Below are 22,748 nucleotides of genomic sequence, written 5' to 3'. Positions count from 1 at the left end.
CCCCCAGTAAAGCTGCCGCAGAGCAGGCGGAGGGGCTGGGGCAGGCTCCGTTCTCTGGGATGGCCTTCCTTCGCTCTCCTTCGGCTCTTGTTAGGGCAGCTCAGGGGGAAGGCCTTCAGCCTGCCAGCCCAGAAATCTCCCCGGGCAGGAGTGAGAAGTGGGCAAGTCCCTCCTGACATCTTTGTCACAGCACTTCCAGGAGTCCTGGTACGCTAAGCCCGACCCATCCCCTCTGCTGGCCTTCAGGGATGCATCTGATGTTGACCTGTTCTGTTCCCACCTTCTCTCTCATTGTACTTGGACAGGAAAAGTAGGTGCTACTTCCCGTTCTCCTTGGTCGGCGAGGGAAGCCTGGGGAGGGCACGCTCCCTTCCAGCCACGCCCATCTTCTCAGACATTTTCTCCTGCGGCACCTTCCAGAGCCTACCATCTTCAACCCGGCAGCAAGGTCTTCGTGGGACTGCGTGGCCCCTCGTCCAGTCTGGGCGGGCAGCCCACTCACTTGGCTGGCCTTCCCTTCTTGCCTCGGCCTTCCTGAGAGCCCGTCCCCTCCCCCACGGCGGAGTCTGAGAATCCTACTTCCGGGGGGACCGAGTGGGGCTTCCAGGGAATACCGACAGCTACTCGATGAAATCTGACCCTGGTCAAGGAAGGGTTATGACTCATCTCTTGCTTCCGGAGCCCCAACCTTAGAAGTCTCCCGCCCGAGTTCCCCAGTGCCCACAGGCTTTGAGAGCTGCCCCCGCCCAGCCCCAGCTGCAGGCCTGCTTCCTGCGCGGACCCCAGGGCACCTGGAGTGCAAGAAGCATGACGGGAACAGGGAAGAGCTCACTCAAAACCCGGTGGGAGCAGGCTGGGAGTAGCCACGTGGCCGCTGTCCAAGGAAGAGCGTCACCAAGATGACCAGATGGGCTGCAGTGGGAGGAGAGGACTGGATTCCATTTCCTACCACGTTCCTGATGAGCTCCACATTCCTACCTTCTGTCCTTTCCATTCTTCTTCCTCCCTTTTGCTTTCCAGATTTGGGAATCATATTCCCTCTCCAAACCGCAGCTCTTCGATTTTTGTGTTTTTGGCATTTCTTCCTTTCCAGATGGACTCCTTGGTTGGCCTCATCTGCTTTCCCTGGTTGGCTGGTCCGTCTCAGCCCTAACTGGAGTGGTGGTCACCACCTGGGCTGCTGTGCCCTCAGTTCCAAAGCCAAGAAGGCTCTAATTCAGTATTCTGGAGTGATGAAAATGCCAGGAGTCCTTTTTTTTTTTTTTTTTTTTTTAAGTTCAGAATTCACTCAAATCCCTATCTGCCGCTCCTCTGGCTTTTCTCTGATTTGTACATGGTTTTGCAAGTCATTGAACGTGACATGGAGGGCATCCTACCAAGCAGTGAGCAGGCGTGTGTGATTCTGTGTCATTTATTTTAGCACTGAGAGGACGGGCCGCCTCGGGGAGCCGTCCGTGTCTTGCCCGGCCCTGCAGGCCTCCTTGAGCCTTGGCTCCTTGCCCCCACTTCGCCTTCCTCTCTCTGCAGTGAACTGCTTCACAAGGTTTTTGAAGATGACGTGCTCGGTCTCCTGTCCCCTTGCCTTCGTCTAGATAGCTACAGCTCCTTTAGCCTGGAATGTGCTTTCTACTTGCTCTTAGCTTCAGGACTCAGCCAGAATCGGCCTCCTCCGAGGGTGAGCGCCCTCCTTGGTGTCCAGAACGCGCTGCTCTGGTAAGCCTAGACAGCACAGTCCTCGGGGCTCTGCTCACTCCTTCGTCCCCCGCCCCGCCGGGACAGAAAACCCTGAGGACAGCTCTGCTGCCGCCCTCAGCCCTGTATACACAGCAGAGCGCCCAGCGCCCTGCGGGAGGATGCAAGGCAGGCGAGGGTCAGGGAAGTAGCGCACAGAAGCGCAGTCTTCCTTGGTTTTACAGGATGGGTGCGCCTAATACACCTCCCATCCCCGAGGCCCACTGATCTGCGCTCTTCCCTCAGAGGGGCTGCACCCCCAGTCCCGGGCAGTCACCTGCCCCCGCACCCCAAAGAGTCTGCCACCGACTATCCTTCAGACGCTTGAGTGGAAGTGACCAAGACTGGTACCTGAGCTTGTCTGCGATGAAGATGACCCTCCTTTCCAGAAGCAGGGAGGCAAAAACACAGAGCAGGTGGCGAACACTGAGAGAGGAGAAGAGAGACTCAAAGTCCACGTGCTCGAGCCGGGAGTCCAGCGGGCGGCACAGTTCAATCACCTGCCAGGGAACGGGAGCAGCCGTGAGGCGGGGTCACGCCGCAGGCTCAGAGGTCCTCAGCGGGCCTGAGCCATTCGCAGGGGAAAAGGGAAAGAAAACGAGGAAGGCAAAAGTGAGGGAAAAGAAAGATCCTGGGAGACTGAGGGAGCAGGTACACTTGGTACGAATTCCGTCGCAAAGTCAAGTGTGAGGAAAGATCAGAGAAAGGTGGGGACACAGGATGGCGGAATGATGGCTCATGGCCCCAAATGCTTGGAGGCTCTGCCTGCCAGTGACATCCCCCTGGGAAAGTGTCTCTGCCTCACAAGGGAACATTAACTGCTGGAATGGAGTCGCAGGCTTGCGCAGAAGGACCACCAGAGCCAAGCAGCAGCTTCAGGACTCACCTCCTGTGAAAGGCATTTCTCAGTAAGCCCAACCCCATGCCAATCCCTTATGATGTGTCTTACAGCCTGTATGCTTGGTGGGCACATCTTCTCATTCTGTACTTGTTGAAATGTTCCCGAATTCATCTCAAGTCACTACTCGTGTGTGTTTTTCTCTTTAAATAGCTGTCTCCTTCATAGTGAGCAGAGACTGGTGTTTTGCTCTGAGCACGGCACCTGCCCGGTGCTGTCCCCGTAGTGGGGTTCACTCATGTTAACATCCTTATGGCCAATCCACCATCTGCTATAGGATAGTATAGGGTTCTCTAGCAACAGGGAGAATACTTCCCTCTGTTCTGGGAAACTGAGCTGTTCCAGAAGACTCCAGACCTATCCTTATCCCTCCCCTGTCTCCAGAGGTGACCAGCTTTTTCAAGGGCTTTTGGAACTACAGACTCAAGTCTGAAAGGGATCTGCCTAGTGATAACCACAGAGCCATATAAAGGGAATGGGAATGACGAAAATAAAGTCCTGCATTAAATTCCAACCCAGCCAAGAAAAGGGACATACCTCAAAGTCCTAGACAGGTGAATAAAAAGTAGTACATAAGCTTGTCTTCCCAGAAGATAATCTGTTTTACATTATGAAGTTATGGAGGTGATAGAGACCAAAAATATAGTTTCAAATACAACCTATGAGTGTAATGGGCTAGTAAGAGAAACTAAGGATGTTCAGACAGGTCCCTAACCTGTAAGGCCAAGAAATACCATGTGCTGCCATGGCATAGCTCTAGGACTGAATCCCAGAATGGAGGGACAGGACTTAGGGTAGATTTTACTAGGCCTGATATCACATTCACTGATGTGACAGCCCACTGGAAGCCAGCCCCTTGGTCAGCTGGAGGAGCTTTGTCTCTAGCAGATAGTAGGAATCTGATGACTTACTTCAGTTCCCGATCCTGGCAAGAAGTTCTTGACAACGATGGTTTTGCCCAGTGCTGGGAAAGGGGCCTCCATGACACTCCTCATGAGGGGCTGTACCAGGGCAGGAGAGATGCCTCGCCGTTTTTCTACCTCATCCAAGATCTGCAAGGGTCACAAAAGCAGCTTAGCTGTCCTGATGTCAGGGCACCAAGGCATCCCTCTGCTCTCATTGACATGGGCCTGCTACCGTGACTGAAGCATTATGGGGAAGGCCTGCTGTCTGCTTCAGGCCAAACTTAAAGAGTCTTTCAACCCATATGTTATCGCCCCAAATCTCCTCTTTAGGTACCCATTCCTCTGCCGTGTATCTTTGCAGTTCTTCCCACTGAAGTGGTAAAGTTTCTTGACCCCCTTGACTTTGGATTTGGCCAGGTAACTTACTGGGCCAATACATGCATTATCAATGGGAGCAATATTGCCCCCAGGGGGATAAAAATTGGTTCTTAGGTATTATAATGGTTTGTAGCCCTTTAAAGGCCCACAGTACCTAAAAAGATCTCCAGTATATCTGTGGAGTTACAATTTCTCTGAGGGTACCATTAGAGAAGAGTAAACCCAAACCACAATGAGAAACCACTTCACACTCATGAGGTGGGCTGTAACCAAAAGCCTGACAACAGCTAAAGTGGAGAAATTGGAACCCTCATGTACTGCTGGGGGAAAGTGAACTAGTGACGCCCCTTGGCTAAGCAGTCTGGCAGTACCTTCAGAGGGTAAAGATAATGCTCCTAGATGACTTAGCAACTACACTTCTGAACCAACAGAAACGAAAACACGTTCACACAAAAACTAGTACATTGGGGCGCCTGGGTGGCGCAGTCAGTTAAGCATCTGACTCTTCATTTTCGCTCAGGTCAGGATCTCAGTGTTGTGAGATCGAGCCCCATGTTGGCGAGCTCACAACCAGTGTACAGTATGCTTAAGATTCTCCCTCTCTCTTCCTCTGCCCCCCCATGTGCATGTGCACTCTCTCTCTCAGATAAATAAATGATTAAAAAAAAATGGGATGCTCATTTGTGGCTCAGTCTAAAGTCTGCCTTCAGCTCAGGTCATGATCCTGGGGTCTTGGGATCGAGTCCCTCACTGGACTCCCTGCTCAGCAAAGAGTCGGCTTCTCCCTTTGCCTGCTGCTTCCCCTGCTGTGCTCGCTCTCTCTGACAAATTAATAAAATCTTAATTTTATTAAAATTTAATTTTTAATAAATTTAATAAAATAAATTCCAATTTATTAAAACCCCAAACCCATGCATTAATGTTCATAGCAGAATTATTCCTAATAGTCAAAAGGAGGATGTAACCAAAATGTCCATCAATTGATGAATGGATAAACAAAATGTGATATTCCAATGTAGGCCATAATCAGCCATAAAAAGGAATGAGATACTGATTCATGCTACAACATGGATGAACCCTGAAAAGGTTAGGCTAAGTCAGAGACACCAGTCACAAAAGGCCACTTATTTTATGATTCCATTTGGATAAAATGTCCAGAATAGGCATATCCATAGAGACAGACAGAAGATTGATGGTTAAGAGGGTTGGGAAGTGACTGCTCAGGCATTGCTTGCTGGGGTAATAAAAATGTCCTATAAATGTGATGATTACACAATTGTGTGGATATGCTAAAAGCCACTGAATCCTAGATTTTATTTATTTATCTTTAAAGTTTTTTTCTTTTTTTTAAGATTTTATTTGTTTGTCATAGAGAGAGCACAAGCAGGCAGAGTGGCAGGCAGAGGCAGAGACAGAGAGAGAAGCAGGCTCCCTGCTGGACAAGGAATCTGATGCGGGACTCGATCCCAGGACTCTGAGATCATGACCTGAGCTGAAGGTAGTGGCTTAACCGACTGAGCCACCCAGGCGTCCCTTATTTATTTTTTTGTATCCTAGAATTTAAATGGGCAAATTTTGTGGTTTGCAAACTATATCTCAATAAAACTACTATTTTAAAAAATCCAAATGCAGGGCGCCTGGGTGGTTCAGTGGGTTAAGCCTCTGCCTTTGGCTCAGGTCATGATCTTAGGGTCCTGGGATTGAGCCTTACGTTGGTCTCTCTGCTCAGTGGGGAGCCTGCTTCTCCCTCTCTCTCTGCCTGCCTCTCTGCCTACTTGTGATCTCTGTGTGTCAAATAAATAAATAAAATCTTAAAAAAAAAATCTAAATGCAAGACCCTTCATGATCTAGTTGTGTATCAAAGAGTTTAAATTAAAATACCATATATAATAATACCACATGTACCCATTGAACACTTGAAATAAGGCTAATCTTAACTGAAGTGTGCTATAAATGTAAAATCCTCAGTAGATTTCAGAATACAAAATTAAGAATGTAAAATATCAATGACTATTTGATTATATGTTGAAATAATAATATTTAGGATATATGGGTTAAATGAAATTTATTAAAATTAAAAAGATTTTATGTATAGTAGTTCCTCAAAAAAACCTAGAATTACCGTGATCCAGTAATTCCACATATATGGGTACATAGCTCAGAGATTTGAAAGCAGGGACTCCAATATCTGAATGGCCATGTTCACAGCAGCAAAACTCATGATAACTAAAATGCAGAAACAACACAAATATCCAACTACAGATAAACAGATATAGAAAAATTTGATACCTACAAATAACAGACTGTTACAATTCAGCCTTAAAAAGGAAGGAAATTCTGACATATGGTCCAATACGGATGAACCTTGAAGACAGATGCTAAGTGATAAGAGCCAGTGACAACAGGATAAATATATGATTCCATTTACATGAGATCCTGCAGTAGTGAGATTCATAGAGACAGAACGTAGAATGGTGGTTGCCAGGGCTAGGGAAAGAAGGGAACGGGGAATTAGTGTTCAATGGGTGCAGAGTTTCGATTCAGGGATATCAAACAATTCTGGAGATGGATGACGGTTACCGTTGCATACAGCATGAAAGAACCTAATGCTAATCAACTGTACACTTAAAAACGGCTACAGCAGGGGCACCTGGCCGGCTCAGTCAGTACAGTATGTGACGCTTGATCTCAGGGTTGTCAGTTCGAGCCCCAAGTTGGGTGTAGAGATTAGTTAAAAATAAAGACTTTTAAAAATGGCTAAAATAGTAACTCATGTTTATTTTAGCACAATAAAAAAATAATATAACAAAAAATTAGAAAGAGTCTTATGGCAGTGGGGAGGCAATTCAGGGAAAAATGTCTTAAAAGCCTGGTTAGGGGCTAATGAAGAAAGGATGAGGGACACTGAAGCAGAAGTGACACTGCACCAGTTCTAAGCCTGGGCCTTGGGAGGCCTGTCTCGTGTATTTCTGGTTGCCATCCTGGGCCTCTGCCTCAGCCACAAGAACTGCACGCCTGGGCCAGCTCACTGTCTAAGGAGGCTGACAGACATGTGGACGAGCCCCACTCTAGAGTGGCCTCCGACAGCAGAGATCGGCCAGTCTGGATCAGCCCACTCCCAGCCTACCCACAAGGCATGAGTGAGCCCAGTGGAAAAGAGCCAAGCCAAGCCCCAGCCGACCTGCGCGTCTGGAAGAAGAAATGACTGGTGCTTTAAGCCCCCGTGGTTTGTTACACGGCATGACTGGTGATATTTAATGAGATGCTTTTCTTCAGAGATTCTAAAGCTGTTCTTCTGGAAGAGGATCCCCTTCCCTTCCTCCTTCCTTCCTTCCCTTCCTCCCTCTCTCCATCCCCTCGTTCTTTGTTTCTGTTTTTTCATGTGGGGCTTAAACTCACAACCGTGAGATCAGGAGTCACAGGTTTCAGGGACTAGGCGAGCCAGACACCCTGATTCCTTTCTCTGTACCAAAGGACACTATGTCATTTTAGTCATCCTTGTCCCTCACCTGGGAACAGCTCAAGTTTTAGAGATCGGTTTGCCAAAGCTCTGTTTCTGGCTCTAGCCAGCATATCTGCTATTTGGTCTTTGGCATGGCATCATACAACATTCTCACAATATCCCTGGTCACAGAAATGACATGAAAACACAGAACTATGGGGCGCGTGGGTGGCTCAGTGGTTTGGGCTGCTGCCTTCGGCTCGGGTCATGATCTCAGGGTCCTGGGATCGAGCCCTGCATCAGGCTCCCTGCTCCGCAGGAAGCCTGCTTCCCTCTCTCTCTCTCTCTCTCTCCCTCTGCCTGCCTCTCTGCCTACTTGTGATCTCTGTCTGTCAAATAAATAAATAAAATCTTTAAAAAAAAAAAAAAAGAAAACACAGAACTGTGCACCCCACGGTGTTAGTTCACATGCTTGTCATTCCCCGTCCGTGACAAACAATGGAGCTCAGGTCAATTCCAAAGTCACCACTGGATGCTGGGTTAACTCAGCTGTTTCACTTCTACCTTCCGACAGCATTTGTGCAAAAACAAAGGCTGTGACACAGCCTTATTTCCATGTTTAAATAATCCCCCGAGAGAGACCGGGGTGAGCAGAAATGCGTAACCGTCCTAGAGCCTGTAAGTGACCGACCTCCATGTAAAAGGCTTATCACCCCAGTGGAGTAGAGGCAGGAACACAGATACATGGATACGATTCTTTATTTCTAACAGACTGGCACAGAAGCGCAAGTTCCACCAAGGCAAGTGATTACACTAGATCAGTACAGGTCAGGCTTCCTCTGAGAGTAAGTGGAGGGTGGGCAGGAGGAAGACACATTTCAGAATGCTTTTAGGAAGTGCTGTCTGCCATCCGAGGACAGTAGACATAGGACTTCAATTCTCCGAAACAAAGCTCAGACCGAAAATACAAGGTGAATTTAAAATCACATTATGGATTAGATACTCATGTCTGGTTAATGTAGGATATGAATGTTGGATTGTACCTGATTTTGAGATTATCATCATACACAATAGTAATTAGCTCCCCTTGACCCACACAGATAGTGGGATGGACGAGCCAGCTCAGTCTGGCAACTCTTAGGTCTTGATACATTGGCTTCTCTTCTCCAAAAGAAGACGAGAGTAAGATTTGGATCCATTTAGAGCCCTACTACCACACACATACACAGAAGCTTGTACATCCATCCATCAGAGCGGCCTTTTTGTCATGAAAAAAGCAAATATGACAAAAGACAATGCTTGGAAGTAAGTAAAGCACAAGGAATATCCTGGGAAGATCCTCTGCAATCACTCCGACTCTCCCCACACCCACTTTCTCTGGGCCCTGACCTTCACCGGCTCTCACTGCGGCACTCATGACAGGAGAACACAGGAGGTGATGGGGGAGGAGAGGGAAGGAAACTATACTGGGATACGATTACACAAGTACCAGGAGTCAAGGTATTTCCTGTGTCCTCCCTGGCTCCGCCTTGCCTTCCCTTCTGCCCTCCTCTGAGGCCCAAGTCCTCACCTTTGAAAAGAGGCTGAAGCACCCCAGGCGGCTCACGATGCAGTAAACTTCAGGGAGACGCTTCCCTTTGCCACCAGGCTTTTGGGAGTGAAACAAGGAAATCATGAGTGTTACCATCTCAAAGTAGAGAACCCAAACATTTTTAAATGCCTACCATGTGCCAGATGTTTCTTCACTGCAGCTTCTGAGAATCCATTAGGTAAGAAGTTACCAACCCCATTTTATAAGTAGGGAGCACTTCTGGTCATGGAGTATATACATTTATATTCTCCTGAAGTGACCAAATCAAGGGCGTGTGCGCACAGTAGGTGCTCAATATGGCCTATGGAACCAAAAAGGAGGCGTAACTTGTTTACCCCAATCCCTGTGGCTCCTCTTAAGGAGTTATGTTGAAACCAAATGTAGTTTATTATAATGGTAATTCCAAATCAGAAATTATTTCTGAACATCCTTTTTGGAAACTGCATTTTAGGCTAATTTTCAAACCATTTAAATGAAAATCAATCTCAATATGTCAAAGTAATTACATCCCCAAACCTTATTATCCCACTTAACTTTTTAGAAATTATTATCCCTGCTTTTTATTCACTAATTCATTCAATAAATATTTACTGGATACCTATTACGTGCTGTGCATCTTCTTGACTCTAAATTATATCAGTTTATTTCGAAGATTCAAATACACTCAGTGGAAAATGATTTGCTCTTACTAAAGATTTTCAAAAGAATGGGTCTCAAGGGGCGCCTGGGTGGCTCAGTGGGTTAAGCCGCTGCCTTCGGCTCGGGTCATGATCTCAGGGTCCTGGGCTCGAGCCCCACGTCGGGCTCTCTGCTCAGCAGGGAGCCTGCTTCCCCTTCTCTCTCTGCCTGCCTCTCTGCCTACTTGTGATCTCTGTCAAATAAATAAATGAAAATCTGAAAAAAAAAGGGGGGGGGCTAGCATGATCCTTTCATTGGATTACAATCCTGACTCCTACTGGTGACTGTTCTGAAGAACACGTTCTTGAAGGATCTATAGCATGAACAACAGAACTATCCTTCTTTGGTCCTCAGCAACCATTATGAATGTGTGCGCTAGAAGCTCTCTGGGCCTGTCTAGCACGTTTTATTAGAAAGAACATTTGGCTTAAGGACAGAAAGTTCTTCTACAGGGAAAATAAAGAAGGAAGTATTTTCTTTCTAAAGGAGATGGAGTTCTAGTTCCTTCCTACCAGTAAGATTGTGATGAACCCCCAAATCTTTTTAAACTCTGCTGATGAACCTGTCACGCTTCCTTCCTCTTCTCTTGTGGCACACGGTGAAGCCCCAGACCCAGCACTGCCCAGAGCCCTGGCGGACCAACAGTAGTTGACACTACTGTTAGTAGACACTAACCAGTAGTCTTCGGCAGTAACCGAACCGTCTGCTCCCATCTTCTCCAGTTAAGACAAATGAGAAGGTTTCGCTGAGGTCGGGAAAACAAAAGTGCATTACATAGCAAAACAAAACAAGACACCTGGCAAAGAGCAATCCGGGGACATTCTGGAGGGGGCTGGCAGAAAGGGCTGCTCCCTGTCCTGTCTGTCCATCTCTGTGCAGGAGCTCTGTGCATCTGTAGTTTTGAAATATGTGCCAGGAAGAGGGAAGCTCTCCCAAAAAGCTCCAAAAAAGCTTGGGGGCACAGGGAAGCGTCTCCCTGAAGTTTACTGCACCGTCTGCCTGGGATGCTTCAGCCTCTTTTCAAAGCTGAAGACTTGGGCCTCAGAGGAGGGTGGAGGGACACCTCCAGTGTCCCTGCACCCTGAGAGGATGTGGTCTCCTAGCGTTCAGCACCCAAGCCGTCCCATCGCTGCGGAGCATCGACTGGGATGCTGCCCTCTGTGAGCTCAAAGGTGTGATGGTATCCGCTGCTCCAGGGACGTGATTCAGTGCAAGAACAGCCAAAGAGACGGACAGTTCTGTGTCCCTCTTGGAACTGCCTCTGGGGTGATCCTTCCTGAGAACTGTCTCCTTTGAGCCCCCTGAGGGGCTCGGACTGCCCTGAGAGACTGCCGAGCCTCAAACACAGGATAAGCAGCTCCCTGAGTTTGGTCAGTCTCTGGAACACCTGATAAAATGATACGGGTATCCAACAACCTGGTTAAAGCAGGAACACTGTCAGAATCTCACAGCTGGATGGGCCACTATTAAATGTTTCCAGAGCATGGACAAGGAAGGGAGCTAGGCGATGCTCCTCTAGCTTCTCCTAGACCAAGAATTACTTTGCCCTTTACAGAGGCTTATGAACCAAACATATGCCCCCACTGAGTGAGAGGCCTAGGAATCTGCGTAGCTAGTAAGTCAGTTCTTCTCTTCAGGGATGTTTTAAAACAGAGGTGGGGGTCATCTCTCGCCTGGGGGCCATCTCTCGCCTGGGGCCCATCAGGCTGGGTGGCAGCAAGACTGGTCTATGGCGTCTGTCCTCTCCGACACCCTCCCTGGTTCTTGCTTAGCCTTTGGGGGTGTGGAAAGGAGAAGCCAGCTCGTACCTGGTAAATTGCTGGACGGGAGCCCAATCCTTGGCATCGGGGAAGCAGAACTGAGGGATGGCCTTCAGCTGGTCCTCAGCCTCTCTCATGAACTTGAAAGACCTTTCCAACTGCAGGGAGAAGAGTGAGAGAAGGTTGGGGAATAAAGCCCAGCATGCAAAACCACATGTTCCGCCTTCCCACAGGTGAGACCACCACCTTAACCTCAAGAAGGGTCTGCAGCTCAGTCTGCTGGGGCCTTTGTTTTCCAGGGCACTGTCAACTCTAGGCTTCTGGGAGAAGTCAGGAGAAAACAAAATCATGTGTTTTATTTATTTATTTGTCAGAGAGAGAGAGAGAGAGAGAGAGAGCAAACGCAGGCCGAATAGCAGGCAGAGGCAGACAGAGAAGCAGGCTTCCTGCTGAGCAAGGAGCCTGATGTGGGACTCGATCCCAGGACCCTGGGATCATGACCTGAGCCAAAGGCATCGGCTTAACTAACTGAGCCACCCAGGCGTGGGAAGCCTGTTTCTCCCTCTCCCACCGCCCTGCTTGTGTTCCCTCTCTCACTGTGTTTCTCTATCAAATAATTAAATAAAATCTTAAAAAAATATTCTTGATGTCTAACATTCTGGAATGTAACTATTTTATTTTGTAATTTTTTGTATATTGTATACTTTGTGGACTATAACTTTTTTATTTTTCATTATTTTTTAAAAGATTTTATTTACTTATTTGACACAGAGAGAGAGAGAGCGTGGGAGAGCACAAGCAGGGGGAGTGGCAGAGAGAGAGGGAGAAGCAGGCTCCCTGCTTAGCAGGGATGTGCGACTGGATGCCAGGATTCTGGGATCATGACTTGAGCCAAAGGTGGAACCTTAACCAACTGAGCCACCCAGGTGCCCCTCGGCTATAAAAATAATATTAATTATTATTATGTATTTGGCAGAGAATGACACAGTGAGAGAGGGAACACAAGCAGGATGAGTGGGAGAGGGAGAAGCAGGCCTCCCACTGAGCAGGGAGCCCCATGCGGGGCTCAATCCTAGGACCCTGGGATCCCAACCTGAGCTGAAGGCAGATGGTTAATGACTGAGCCACTGAGATGCCCCTGGACTATGACTCTTTTAATCAATAAGGAAAAAGTGTCAAAACAATCCCCTTCAGGGCACCTGGGTGGCTCAGTGGGTTAAGCCGCTGCCTTCGGCTCAGGTCATGATTTCAGGGTCCTGGGATCGAGTCCCGCATCTGGCTCTCTGCTCAGCGGGGAGCCTGCTTCCTCCTCTCTCTCTGCGCCTGCCTCTCTGCCTACTTGTGATCTCTCTCTGTCAAGTAAATAAATAAAATCTTAAAAAAAAAACAAAAAACAATCCCCTTCAAACAGGAGATTTATGAAGTCTGCAAGGCAGAGCCTTGAATCTGGTCTTCCAACCTCTGGGCCCCTGAAAGCTGCGCTTCCTTGATCCAGACAGAGACATTTTACAACACTTCTTAGTGAATACATCCAGTTAAATTACATTATACAGTAAACTACAATTCATTTCAATGTCCTTGACTGTCAGAACCAAAAGGAAGCTAGTCATCTTCCACTGTCACATTCTTATTTCAGAGATAAGGAAATAGCCCTGACATGCTAAGTGATTTGTCCATGGTCACACAGCTGGTGTGGAATCTAGCTAGAGATGGCTTTTTTTTTTTTTTTTTTTTACTTTTATTGATTTTTTTTTAAGAGAGACAGAGTAGTGGGGAGGAGCAGAGGGAGAGGGACAAGCAGACCCTTTGTTAACTGTGGAGCCCGAAGCAGGGCTTGATCCCATGACCCTGAGATCATGACCTGAACTGTAATCAAGGTTGGATGCTCAACTGAGCCACCCAGGTGCCCCCTAGGGGCACTCAATCCTGAAGTGCCAGGATTGAGCCCTGCGTGGGGCCCTTTGCTCAGCAGGGAGCCTGCTTCTCCCTCTCCTTCTGCCCCCTCCCTGCTCATGCTCCTACACTCTCTCTCTCAAATAAATAAATAAAATCTTAAAAAAAAAAGCAAACCCAGGGAGGAACAAAATGAAACAAGATGGGATCAGGAAGCAGACAAACCATGAGACTCAATCTCACAAAACAAACTGAGGGTTGCTGGGGGATTCGGGGGGATAGGGCTAGGGTGGCTGGGTTATGGTAATTGGGGAGGGTATGTGCTATGGTGAGTGCTTTGCATTGTGTAAGACTGATGATTCACAGACCTGTAACCCTGAAGCAATTAATACATTATATATTAATAAAACAAACAAACAGGGGTGCCTGGGTGGCTCAGTGGGTTAAGCCTCTGCCTTCGGCTCAGGTCATGGTCTCAGGGTCCTGGGATCAAGCCCCACATTGGACTCTGCTCAGCGGGGAGCCTGCTTCCCCCCTCTTGCTGCCTGCCTCTCTGTCTACTTGTGACCTCTGTCAAATAGATAAATAAAATATTTTAATAAAAACAAAAAATAGAATCAGCTTAGAAAGTATGATAAGAGACTATACCTAAAGCCATGTGCTTACTGATCTGTGTGAATGAACGGAAGTCTGTGTTTTGCACCCCATTCTGTGGACCCGCTGAAACAACGTGTGCATCTGACAACACTGTACACTGTAGACTTGGACATGTCGGGAGAGTGGATTTTATGTGATGTATTTTTGTGCCACATTAAAAATGAAGCACTTTAGTTTCAAGTTTAGGAAACAAAAAGGAATAATTAGTAGTGTTTCTTATTTTTTAAATTTTTATTTATTTCATTTTTTATTTTTTAAAGACCTTATTTATTTATTTGACAGAGATCACAAGTAGGCAGAGAGGCAGGCAGAGAGAGTGGAGGAAGCAGGTTCCCGGTCGAGCAGAGAGCTCAATGAGGGGCTCGATCCCAGGACCCTGGGATCATGACCCAAGCCGAAGGCAGAGGCTTTAACCCACTGAACCACCCACGTGCCCCACTAATTAGTGTTTTTAAAAATAAATGTGTACTTCTAATGTGTTGGGAAGAATTGCTGGCTCTGTTGTTGTTTGTTCTTTTTTTTTTTTTTAAGATTTTATTTTCTTATTTGACAGAAAAAGAGATCACAAGTAAGCTGAGAGGCAGGAGGGGGTTGGGGGAGCAGGCTCCCTGCTGAGCAGAGAGCCCAATGGGGGGCTCAATCCCAGGCCCCCGAGACCATGACCTGAGCCGAAGGCAGAGGCTTGACGCACTGAGCCACCCAGGCACCCCTGTTGTTTGTTCTTGACAGGCTTATACTTGTTAACTTTTCTTTACAAAGAGTTAAAAATAAACTATGCTCAAGTTACCTTCAGTAATTTGACGTACCAATATTTGAAGTAAGTGGAGCCTGAATTTCTCAGGTTAGAAAACTGTAATTAATGTCTAACCTAAATTTTTTCTGTAATATTTTCCATCAATTTCTTATTTTGTCTCTCAGGGCTTGCCATTGACCTTCACCTCAAAGCAGCTTTGCACATAGCTTCTGACGTCTGCAGACCAGCAGCACTGCTGAATGCCTCCCAGGGGATCTACAAGTCTTCTCCAGGACACCAAATGTCAGAGAGGGGAGGTCTCTAAAGAGAGTGCCCAAAGGAATAAAGCACTGGGCTGATTTTTTTTTTTTTTTTTTCAATTTTAAAACCTACTCTAGTATGCTTCCCTTTAGGCTACAGCAAATATAATTAGAGCTGCTGCTAATATTGATGGTTGAGACAACTATCCATGAATGAAACACAGCCACCACTTACAGACTTCAGCCGATCAGTGACTGTCCTTTGGTTTTCCCTCCTTCAGAATCAGTGGCCACTATCTCTTTTCTATATAATGAGTTCTCTCTTCCATCCATGACCCAGAAGATTCCAACTGGTCCTGGAGCAGTTTTTGAGTTGATAATTCACTAGCTCAGACTGTTGCCAAAACAATAATTTTGACTGCCCTTGGACAGTCTCCCAGGGGAGCAAATACTGGTGTAGTTGTTGGAAGGGGTCATTTATCACCACAGAGGGAAGAGCCATAAAAAAGACAAAGGGAAAGAACAGGGACATTTCTCCACAATGGAAACCACTAGCGAACTGCAGAGAATGCCCTGTAGGGAAGCAAGTTACAGCACTTTTTTTTTTTTACATGGCCCACCTCTCTGATCACATGCATGACACACAAAAATACATATGTACCCACATGTGCCTATGTGTGTACATACATACAACTCCTATGTGCTGTCATCAACATAGGAGTTATCGACCCATATGGGTACATATGTGCTCTCAAATGCACACACACTCATTTACAGGAAGTGAGACAGAGCTGTCTGTCACAAATACAAGCAATAGAAAGAGCCAGAAGGGGCGCCTGGGTGGCTCAGTGGGTTAAGCCACTGCCTTCGGCTCGGGTCATGATTTCAGGGTCCTGGGATCGAGTCCTGCATCGGGTCTCTGCTCAGCCGGGAGCCTGCTTCCTCCTCTCTCTCTCTGCTTGCCTCTCTGCCTACTTGTGATCTCTCTCTGTCAAAATAAATAAATAAAATCTTAAAAAAAAAAAAAAGAGCCAGAAAATTTCCCAGTTTCCATGAACTGTCATAAAGGTAATTACACGTGTCCAGCATTTAGTGGAACAAGGCAGGCATGATCTCTAGTGTGCAAATATGAAGAGTAAGTCTTGGTCAAGGTGACCACAGAAGTGGGGGATAAAACTCATGAAAGGAGGAGAAAGAGGGAGGAAAGTTTCTTCTGATAGAGAAAAGGCAAGAAGATATGATATAGCCTAATCCGCAAAAAATGCATGTATAGAATGGTCACAAAACCTTCAAAATATGTATCCAAAAAACACTGGCAACAAGATACATTTCCAATGGAAAGAGATTGGTTAAACAGCTCAGGACATACCCATATAACAGAGCTTTATATAATTTTTTAAATAATGCTTTAGAATTTATATTAAATAAGTTTTGGGGCACCTGGGTGGCTCAGTGGAAAGCCTCTGCCTTCAGTTCAGGTCATGATCTCTGGGTCCTGGGATCAAGCCCCGCATCAGGCTCTCTGCTCAGCAGGGAACCTGCTTCCCCTTCTCTCTCCGCCTGCCTCTCTGCCTACTTGTGATCTCTGTCAAATAAATAAATAAAATCCTTTAAAAAATTGTTAAAAAAATAATAATAAGTTTCTAGGGGCACCTGGGTGGCTCAGTGGATTGGGCTTCTGCCTTCAAATTAGGTCATGATCTCAGGGTCCTGGGATGGAGCCCTGCATTGGACTCTTTGCTCAGCAGGGAGCCTACTTCCCTCTCTCTGCCTACTTGTGATCTCTGTCCGTCAAATAAATAAATACATAAAAAATGTGTTTCTAAATAATGATACATTTACAAAACGTGATATAAGAATTATACAATATATAACACCAGTTTTGTCAGAAAACTACGCTATGAGAAAAGTCTGGGAGAAAACATAATAAAATGCTAAGTTTGATGAGGAGTGGGATTATAGATGACTTTTTCTTGATACATTTCCAGATTGGTCCCCTTTCTAACAATGACCATATAAGTTTCTGCTCAAAAGAAGTTTTTTTTTTTTTTTAAAGATTTTATTTATTTACTTGACAGACAGAGATCACAAGTAGGCAGAGCGGGGGGAAGCAGGCTCCCTGCTGAGCGGAGAGCCCGATGCGGGTCTCGATCCCAGGACCCTGAGATCATGATCTTAGCCAAAGGTAGAGGCTTTAACCCACTGAACCACCCAGGTGCCCCTCAAAAGAAGTTTTAATGTGGATGTGTAAGAGCCTGGGGATTCCAGGTTGGAAACTACAAGCATTTAATAATTATGGAGATTTATTCATTAATTCATGAATTAATGCCTTTGCTCCTGAAACACTGATTAAATATTGCCATGTGTATAACATTGTGCTAGGCCCTGAGGGAAGTAAACAGGATAAAAAACAGTCACTCATGCCTTGGTGCTTGCTTCGTGTGGGCTTCAACTAAATGTGGGCATATCTGTGGGGCGCCTGGGTGGCTCAGTCAGTTAATGGTCCAACTCTTGATTTCAGCTCAGGTCATGATCTCAGGGTTGTAAGATCAAGCCCTGCGTCGGGCTCTGCTTTCAGCAGAGTCTGCTTGAGATTCTCTCTCTCCCTCCGCACCCCCTTCTCTTTCTCTCCCCAGAAAATAAATAACATATTTTTGAAATAAATAAATGTGGGCATACCTATAGTATTAGGGTTTTCAGGGAATCACCCCTGGAGGTCAGCTAAAGGCAGTGAATATAGCCAGTTAGGAGGGCTGATGCCTGTGGCTTACTTCAATTACACACCTTCCGTCTCAAATTCCAAGGACAGGACTTGATTGCTGCACTAGACCACATGGACAGGACAGGATGCTGGCCCAGGAAAGGAGGAGACCTAGGCCTCTGTAGATATTGGGATTATGCATGGCTGGGCAGCAAAGGGAGGCCCCTGAGGGGACCAGGTCATGTCCTCCCTCCCCTCTTCTTGCCTCTGAGCACCCTCACTGTAGGAACTGTGCTTACAGTGTCACATTCTACCTCATGAGTCTTTGTATGCTTATCTTTTGCCCTCCTGTCAGAGTGTGAGCCTCTTGAGGACAGCAAACACATTTTCCTTGTTTCTGTAGTGATGCGGCCAAGCAGAAAACAGCTTGAATGTAATAAGATCTCAGTAAATTCTGGTTAGGCTGAATAGAGCCTCTTTAATCCTGAGGCCAAAGCCTAAAAACAATTTCTACATTATTGGTCATGCCATTTTAGGCTTTGCTGAAGGCCACTCCACAAACCGTGTTAGAATAGAACAGGACTCTCGTGCACACACCCGGAGGGTACATGGTACGCGTACAGATGTTCAGCATGGACACAAACACAGCCCTCCCTGGGAAGAGCTGTGTGGCTGGTGGGAAAGAGGCTTCTGGGACAGCTGGGGAAGAGATACGGCTGGACAAAGAGACAGCGAGGATGATGAGGATGGCACGGCCGGCAGAGTCACCACAGGAAGTGAGTAAGTGTTTTTGTCTGTACTTTGAGTCTGAATTCCTCATCTCCTGGGACCTCCCAAATTCTCAAGCAGCAGCTTTTTTGTTTGCTATACCCTACTGAGGACTCATGGTCCAAGACTGTAGACACCGAGTGCTCCTCAGACTCCCGCACCGCCCGGAAACCGTGAGTCCCAACAAGATGGCATGAGGGCTGTGGGCCACCCTGTACCTTGAGTGGGAACTGCTGGGTGAGCTCTGGCACGTACGCAGCCCCGGCCTGCTTCTTGTGCAGGGACACGACCACAAAGTACTCGAACAGCTGCCTCTGCTGGTACTCCGTGAGCTCCCGGTCCAGGGAGGGGTATCTGGGAGCGTGCTTCAGGCGGGACTTCACATTGACCAGGCGCTGGCTGTGAGCTGGGGAAGAGGACAGGGAGCGCCTGGTGTGACTCTTTCCAACGTGGAACTGCACAGATCCGTGACAGCTTGTGTGGTTCCCAGCCCAGAGTACCCCTTCCCGTTCCCCAAAAGTGTTCCCACATTTAACAAATGTGTAGGAAACTCTTTGTTTGGGGTCCTTGCCCCACTTCAGGGAGGAGCAACACCAGGGTTCGGGTCCTTGCCAGACTTCAGGCAGGAGCAACACCATTAGCCGCCAGGCTAATGGGGCTGCGGAAGCCTGGAACGCGGGGCTCTGCTCTGCCATGGGTTAGCTGGGTGGACTTGGGGCAGCGGCTTGAGTCATCCTTGTGGCCCTCTGTCAGATGGGGTGGGGACACTGACGTCTCCCCTCACACATTCCTTTCATCTTTCAGTTTGTGAGATGTGACAAAATCCAGACCACAGAGCTCTGAGAGTGGGGGCATTTTGTCATCATCTGCATGACAGACCCGGCGGAGCCATGACTAACTCGGGAGCTCCCGCCACCTTCCCTCCTGCGGTTGTTCTCTGTGATGGAAAAGGGCTTGCTTCGTCCTAGAGGTGGGCCAGAGAGCAGCTGGGGGGAGACATGAGTGAAGCAGGGCAGCTGACCGGACAGGTGCCCTCACCTCACTCCGCAGGCCTGGACTATGGCTCTCTTGGGCCACCCTCTGTGGTCTGAGAAATTGTGGAAAACTCACAAGGCCTAGACCAAGGTCACCAAATTTACTTCCACAGACACCAACTACTTCAGTGACTTCACTTGACAGATGAGGAACTAGAGGCCCTGAGATCATTAAGTGATCGCCTGTTCTTTTAGCAGTTTTCACAGGAGTAGGACAAGAGCCCAGGTATCTAGAACCCCAGGCCAGCAGCGCTATACTTTCCAGGTGTGGAAAACTCCTGTAATGGAAAGGCATGGGGAAGGGCTACTGTGTTAGTAGCCCCCCTGCGTCTCTGGACCCACAGGCTCAGGGACCGAACAGGCCCATGCTGGTCATGCTCAGGACGGACCTACCCCCACACACCCTGTGGGTCCCCCTGTCCCCTTAGACATTCACACCTTGCCCTACGAGCTCCTGCAAGGACGCTCTGTGCCTTCCCTCACATTAAGCAGGAAGGGCCATCTCGGTAGCTCCCCAGCCCCCTCCCCCCGTGCCCTGCACCGCAGCGGGTCTTCTCACCTTTCAGCTTCTCTTCCGTGTCACTGTCAGACTCACTGTTCTCATCTGTCACTAGACAGAAAAACAAACAAACAAACAATAAATGGCAACAGGAAGAAAGTCTTTCTAATACAAGAAACTTTTTGTATGAAATGACCCATATCCAAGATTTCTACTTCAGAGGGGCTATTTTCTTTCTGTCGATTTAGATGTAATAGATAAAGGATGTCTTCGTCCAACTAAATGCAATTTCCAAATTAATGTGGCTCTAGTTCAGATGGTACTTATATCCAGTAATAGAGCAGATACTGATTCCTTTTATGTCCCCGAAGCAAAGAAGGCGGCCCCCACGGTGAGCTCAGAGCTCTCAGCGCTGGGCTGGCTTGACGGACAGACAGTGAAAGAGGACCAGAGGACGCACCACCAGGCTGAGCTCCTTCCCAGCTCTTCGCTGCTGCAGGGCAACAGGAGGTATTTACAAAGCACCGACTTGGTCTCCTGTTTGGTGAGCCAGCCCAGAACAACAGGGAGCCTCTTTTCACATTGTGGGGGGAGCTGGGGCGATGGCGGGGGCTCTACCTTTTCCTGAGTTGCTCTCCATTGACTGGGACAGCCTCTTCACGCGTTTCTTTCCTCTCCGGGCCTCATAAATGGCATTGATTCGCAACACCAGCTGCCAGACACCGGGAGAAGAAAAGCCAGTGTTAGCAGCTTCCTCTCCATGTGCAGCTGGGGTTTCTTTGCTGCTCATTCTTCTCTGGGACCATGGACGGTGGGGGGAAAGAAAGAGGGAGGGGCCATTTCCCAATGGTCCACTGGCATCTTTCAACTATTCTTTTCCACCAGACAGGAACGTGACTTTTGAGAACACTAAAGGAGGCTGCCAGCCTCACTGATGTATGGACGGGTGATGTCTAAATACACTAACACATACAGCTGAGACACAGGGAGATGATTTCATTGGCTAATCATGGGATGGCTGCTCCCCCTCCATGCTTTGATGTCTCTGCGGTTTGGAAGCAGCCTTTGCTCTCCCCAGGAAAAAACAAACAAACAAACAAACAAACAAAAACCAAAAATAAAAACCTCCCAGGCAGGGCCCCTTCTGTCGGAACAGTGCCAAAGACCATCTGAGCAGCACTGGGCAGCAAGGGGGCAAGGGGATTATGGGGGATTTTGAGTTCTAGCTTGGGACTTCATGGTCGTGCCCTGCACCCAGCACACCCAGCAAACCCCCTCTGGCAGGGGAGCGCTCATCCACACTCAGGGAGGCCTTTCATGATCTCCCGGGCTGCTCAGCAGACCCCACCACTCAGCAGCACATTTTCCAGGCTGACTCTAGCAGACCCATCTGGTGACGGAAGCCCTGCAGCACTTCCCACCAGGCTTCACAGCACCACCTGCACATTTCAAGAGTGGAAGCTTCCTGGGCTCCACCTGGTTGCGAGAAAGGGAAGTCTACCCATGCACAGCTGAGAGAAACCAACTCGGGATTTTAATTAAATTAATTAATTAAAGTTTATTTTCTTTAGTAATCTCTACACCCAACGTGAGGCTTCGAAGGCCCGAAGCCATGAATCCAAGATCAAGAGCCATACACTCCTCCGAGTGAGCCAGCCAGGTGCCCCCCAACAGGTGATTTGAAAGGGGAGCTGGGTTTGAGAGCTGCCTTGAAAAGTTTATATTCTTTTTGGCCATGGAAGAATTGGAGAGAGGATGGGCAGTAGTAAACTGGGCGATGGGCACGCAGGTGGGTGCGGTGGGTTAGCTGCTGCCAATCCCTGTCTCCACCCTCTGCTTCTCTGTCCCACTGCCCGAAGTAGCTCACCAGCTCCTCGCCACAGGCCAGAGCACTGGACCACCAGTGGAGGAAGATGGCTCACCCTCCGGGTCTCCTTGTGGTGGGCCTGAGCCCCAGCCCTCCAGTTCTGCAGACTACGACACTGCCCTGCCATATTCTTGGTCAGCCACATACTCTGGGTCCTGACAGGTGGCCCAGCCCTGGCCCTGCCAGTTCTCGTTGTGAACTCCTCATCCCCAACCCAGTACTGGCTTTGCCTTGAATCTGAATGACGTGCCTTCAGCACCAAATCCCTGCCATGTGGCCGTTATTTACGTTTGATCTTAGGAACCGGCCAGTTCCCTGGAGTTCACACCACTGAGCCAGCCCTCTTTTCCTTTTACACACGTCCTAACCACTAGTATAATGACGCTAACCCCATTCCCCATGGAAGAAGACAAGGCATACGTGAGATGTTAGTATTATTCACAACAGCCAGGAAATGAAAACATCCCAGTGTCAATCAAGGGATGAATGGGTAAACGCGATGTGGCACGTACACACAGTGGAATATCATTTAGCCTTCAAGAGGAAGGGCATTCGGACACACGCTCCAACATAAATGAAACCCGAGGATGTTCTGCTAAGAAAAATCAGTCAGTCATAAAAGGACAAATACCGTACGATTCCATTTACAGGAGGTACCTGGCACAGGCACATTCACAGAGACAGAACGTGGGAGGGTGGTTGCCAGAGGTGGGGGGAGGGCAGAACGCAGAGTTTCTGTCCAGGGAGATGAGCAGTTCTGGAGATGGATGCTGGTGACCGGCTGGATAACAGTGTAGATGCACTAATGCTACTGAACTGTATGCTTAAAAATGGTTGAAATGGCAGTTTTTATGTTATATATATTTATTTACCACAATTTAAAAATATATAAATAAACAAATGAGTTATTAGGTCAAATTGTGGTTCTTCTGGGAGGAGAATTGTTGGACCCA

General features: G+C 47.8%; 1 protein-coding gene across 3 annotated transcripts in view; it reads right to left on the bottom strand.

Annotated features, from left to right (window-relative positions):
- The window catches only part of DENND2A (DENN domain containing 2A), a 103,848-nt gene that overhangs the window by 19,667 nt on the left and 61,433 nt on the right, over nucleotides 1–22,748 (bottom strand). For all 3 annotated transcript variants that reach the window (XM_059396268.1, XM_059396266.1, XM_059396267.1), the window contains 8 exons: nucleotides 20,547–20,640; nucleotides 19,989–20,039; nucleotides 18,614–18,801; nucleotides 11,432–11,541; nucleotides 10,299–10,368; nucleotides 8,925–9,002; nucleotides 3,541–3,681; nucleotides 2,083–2,231 (listed from right to left, as the gene is read on the bottom strand). In XM_059396268.1, coding sequence (XP_059252251.1) covers nucleotides 2,083–2,231; nucleotides 3,541–3,681; nucleotides 8,925–9,002; nucleotides 10,299–10,368; nucleotides 11,432–11,541; nucleotides 18,614–18,801; nucleotides 19,989–20,039; nucleotides 20,547–20,640 — 881 coding nt within the window. The remainder of the gene's footprint in view (nucleotides 1–2,082; nucleotides 2,232–3,540; nucleotides 3,682–8,924; nucleotides 9,003–10,298; nucleotides 10,369–11,431; nucleotides 11,542–18,613; nucleotides 18,802–19,988; nucleotides 20,040–20,546; nucleotides 20,641–22,748) is intronic.

Source organism: Mustela nigripes, chromosome 4 (genome assembly GCF_022355385.1).
Source record: "Mustela nigripes isolate SB6536 chromosome 4, MUSNIG.SB6536, whole genome shotgun sequence".
In the NCBI taxonomy this organism is placed as follows: domain Eukaryota; kingdom Metazoa; phylum Chordata; class Mammalia; order Carnivora; family Mustelidae; genus Mustela; species Mustela nigripes.
Note: the sequence above shows the minus strand (reverse complement) of the source record. Positions and strands in the feature narration are given on the sequence as shown.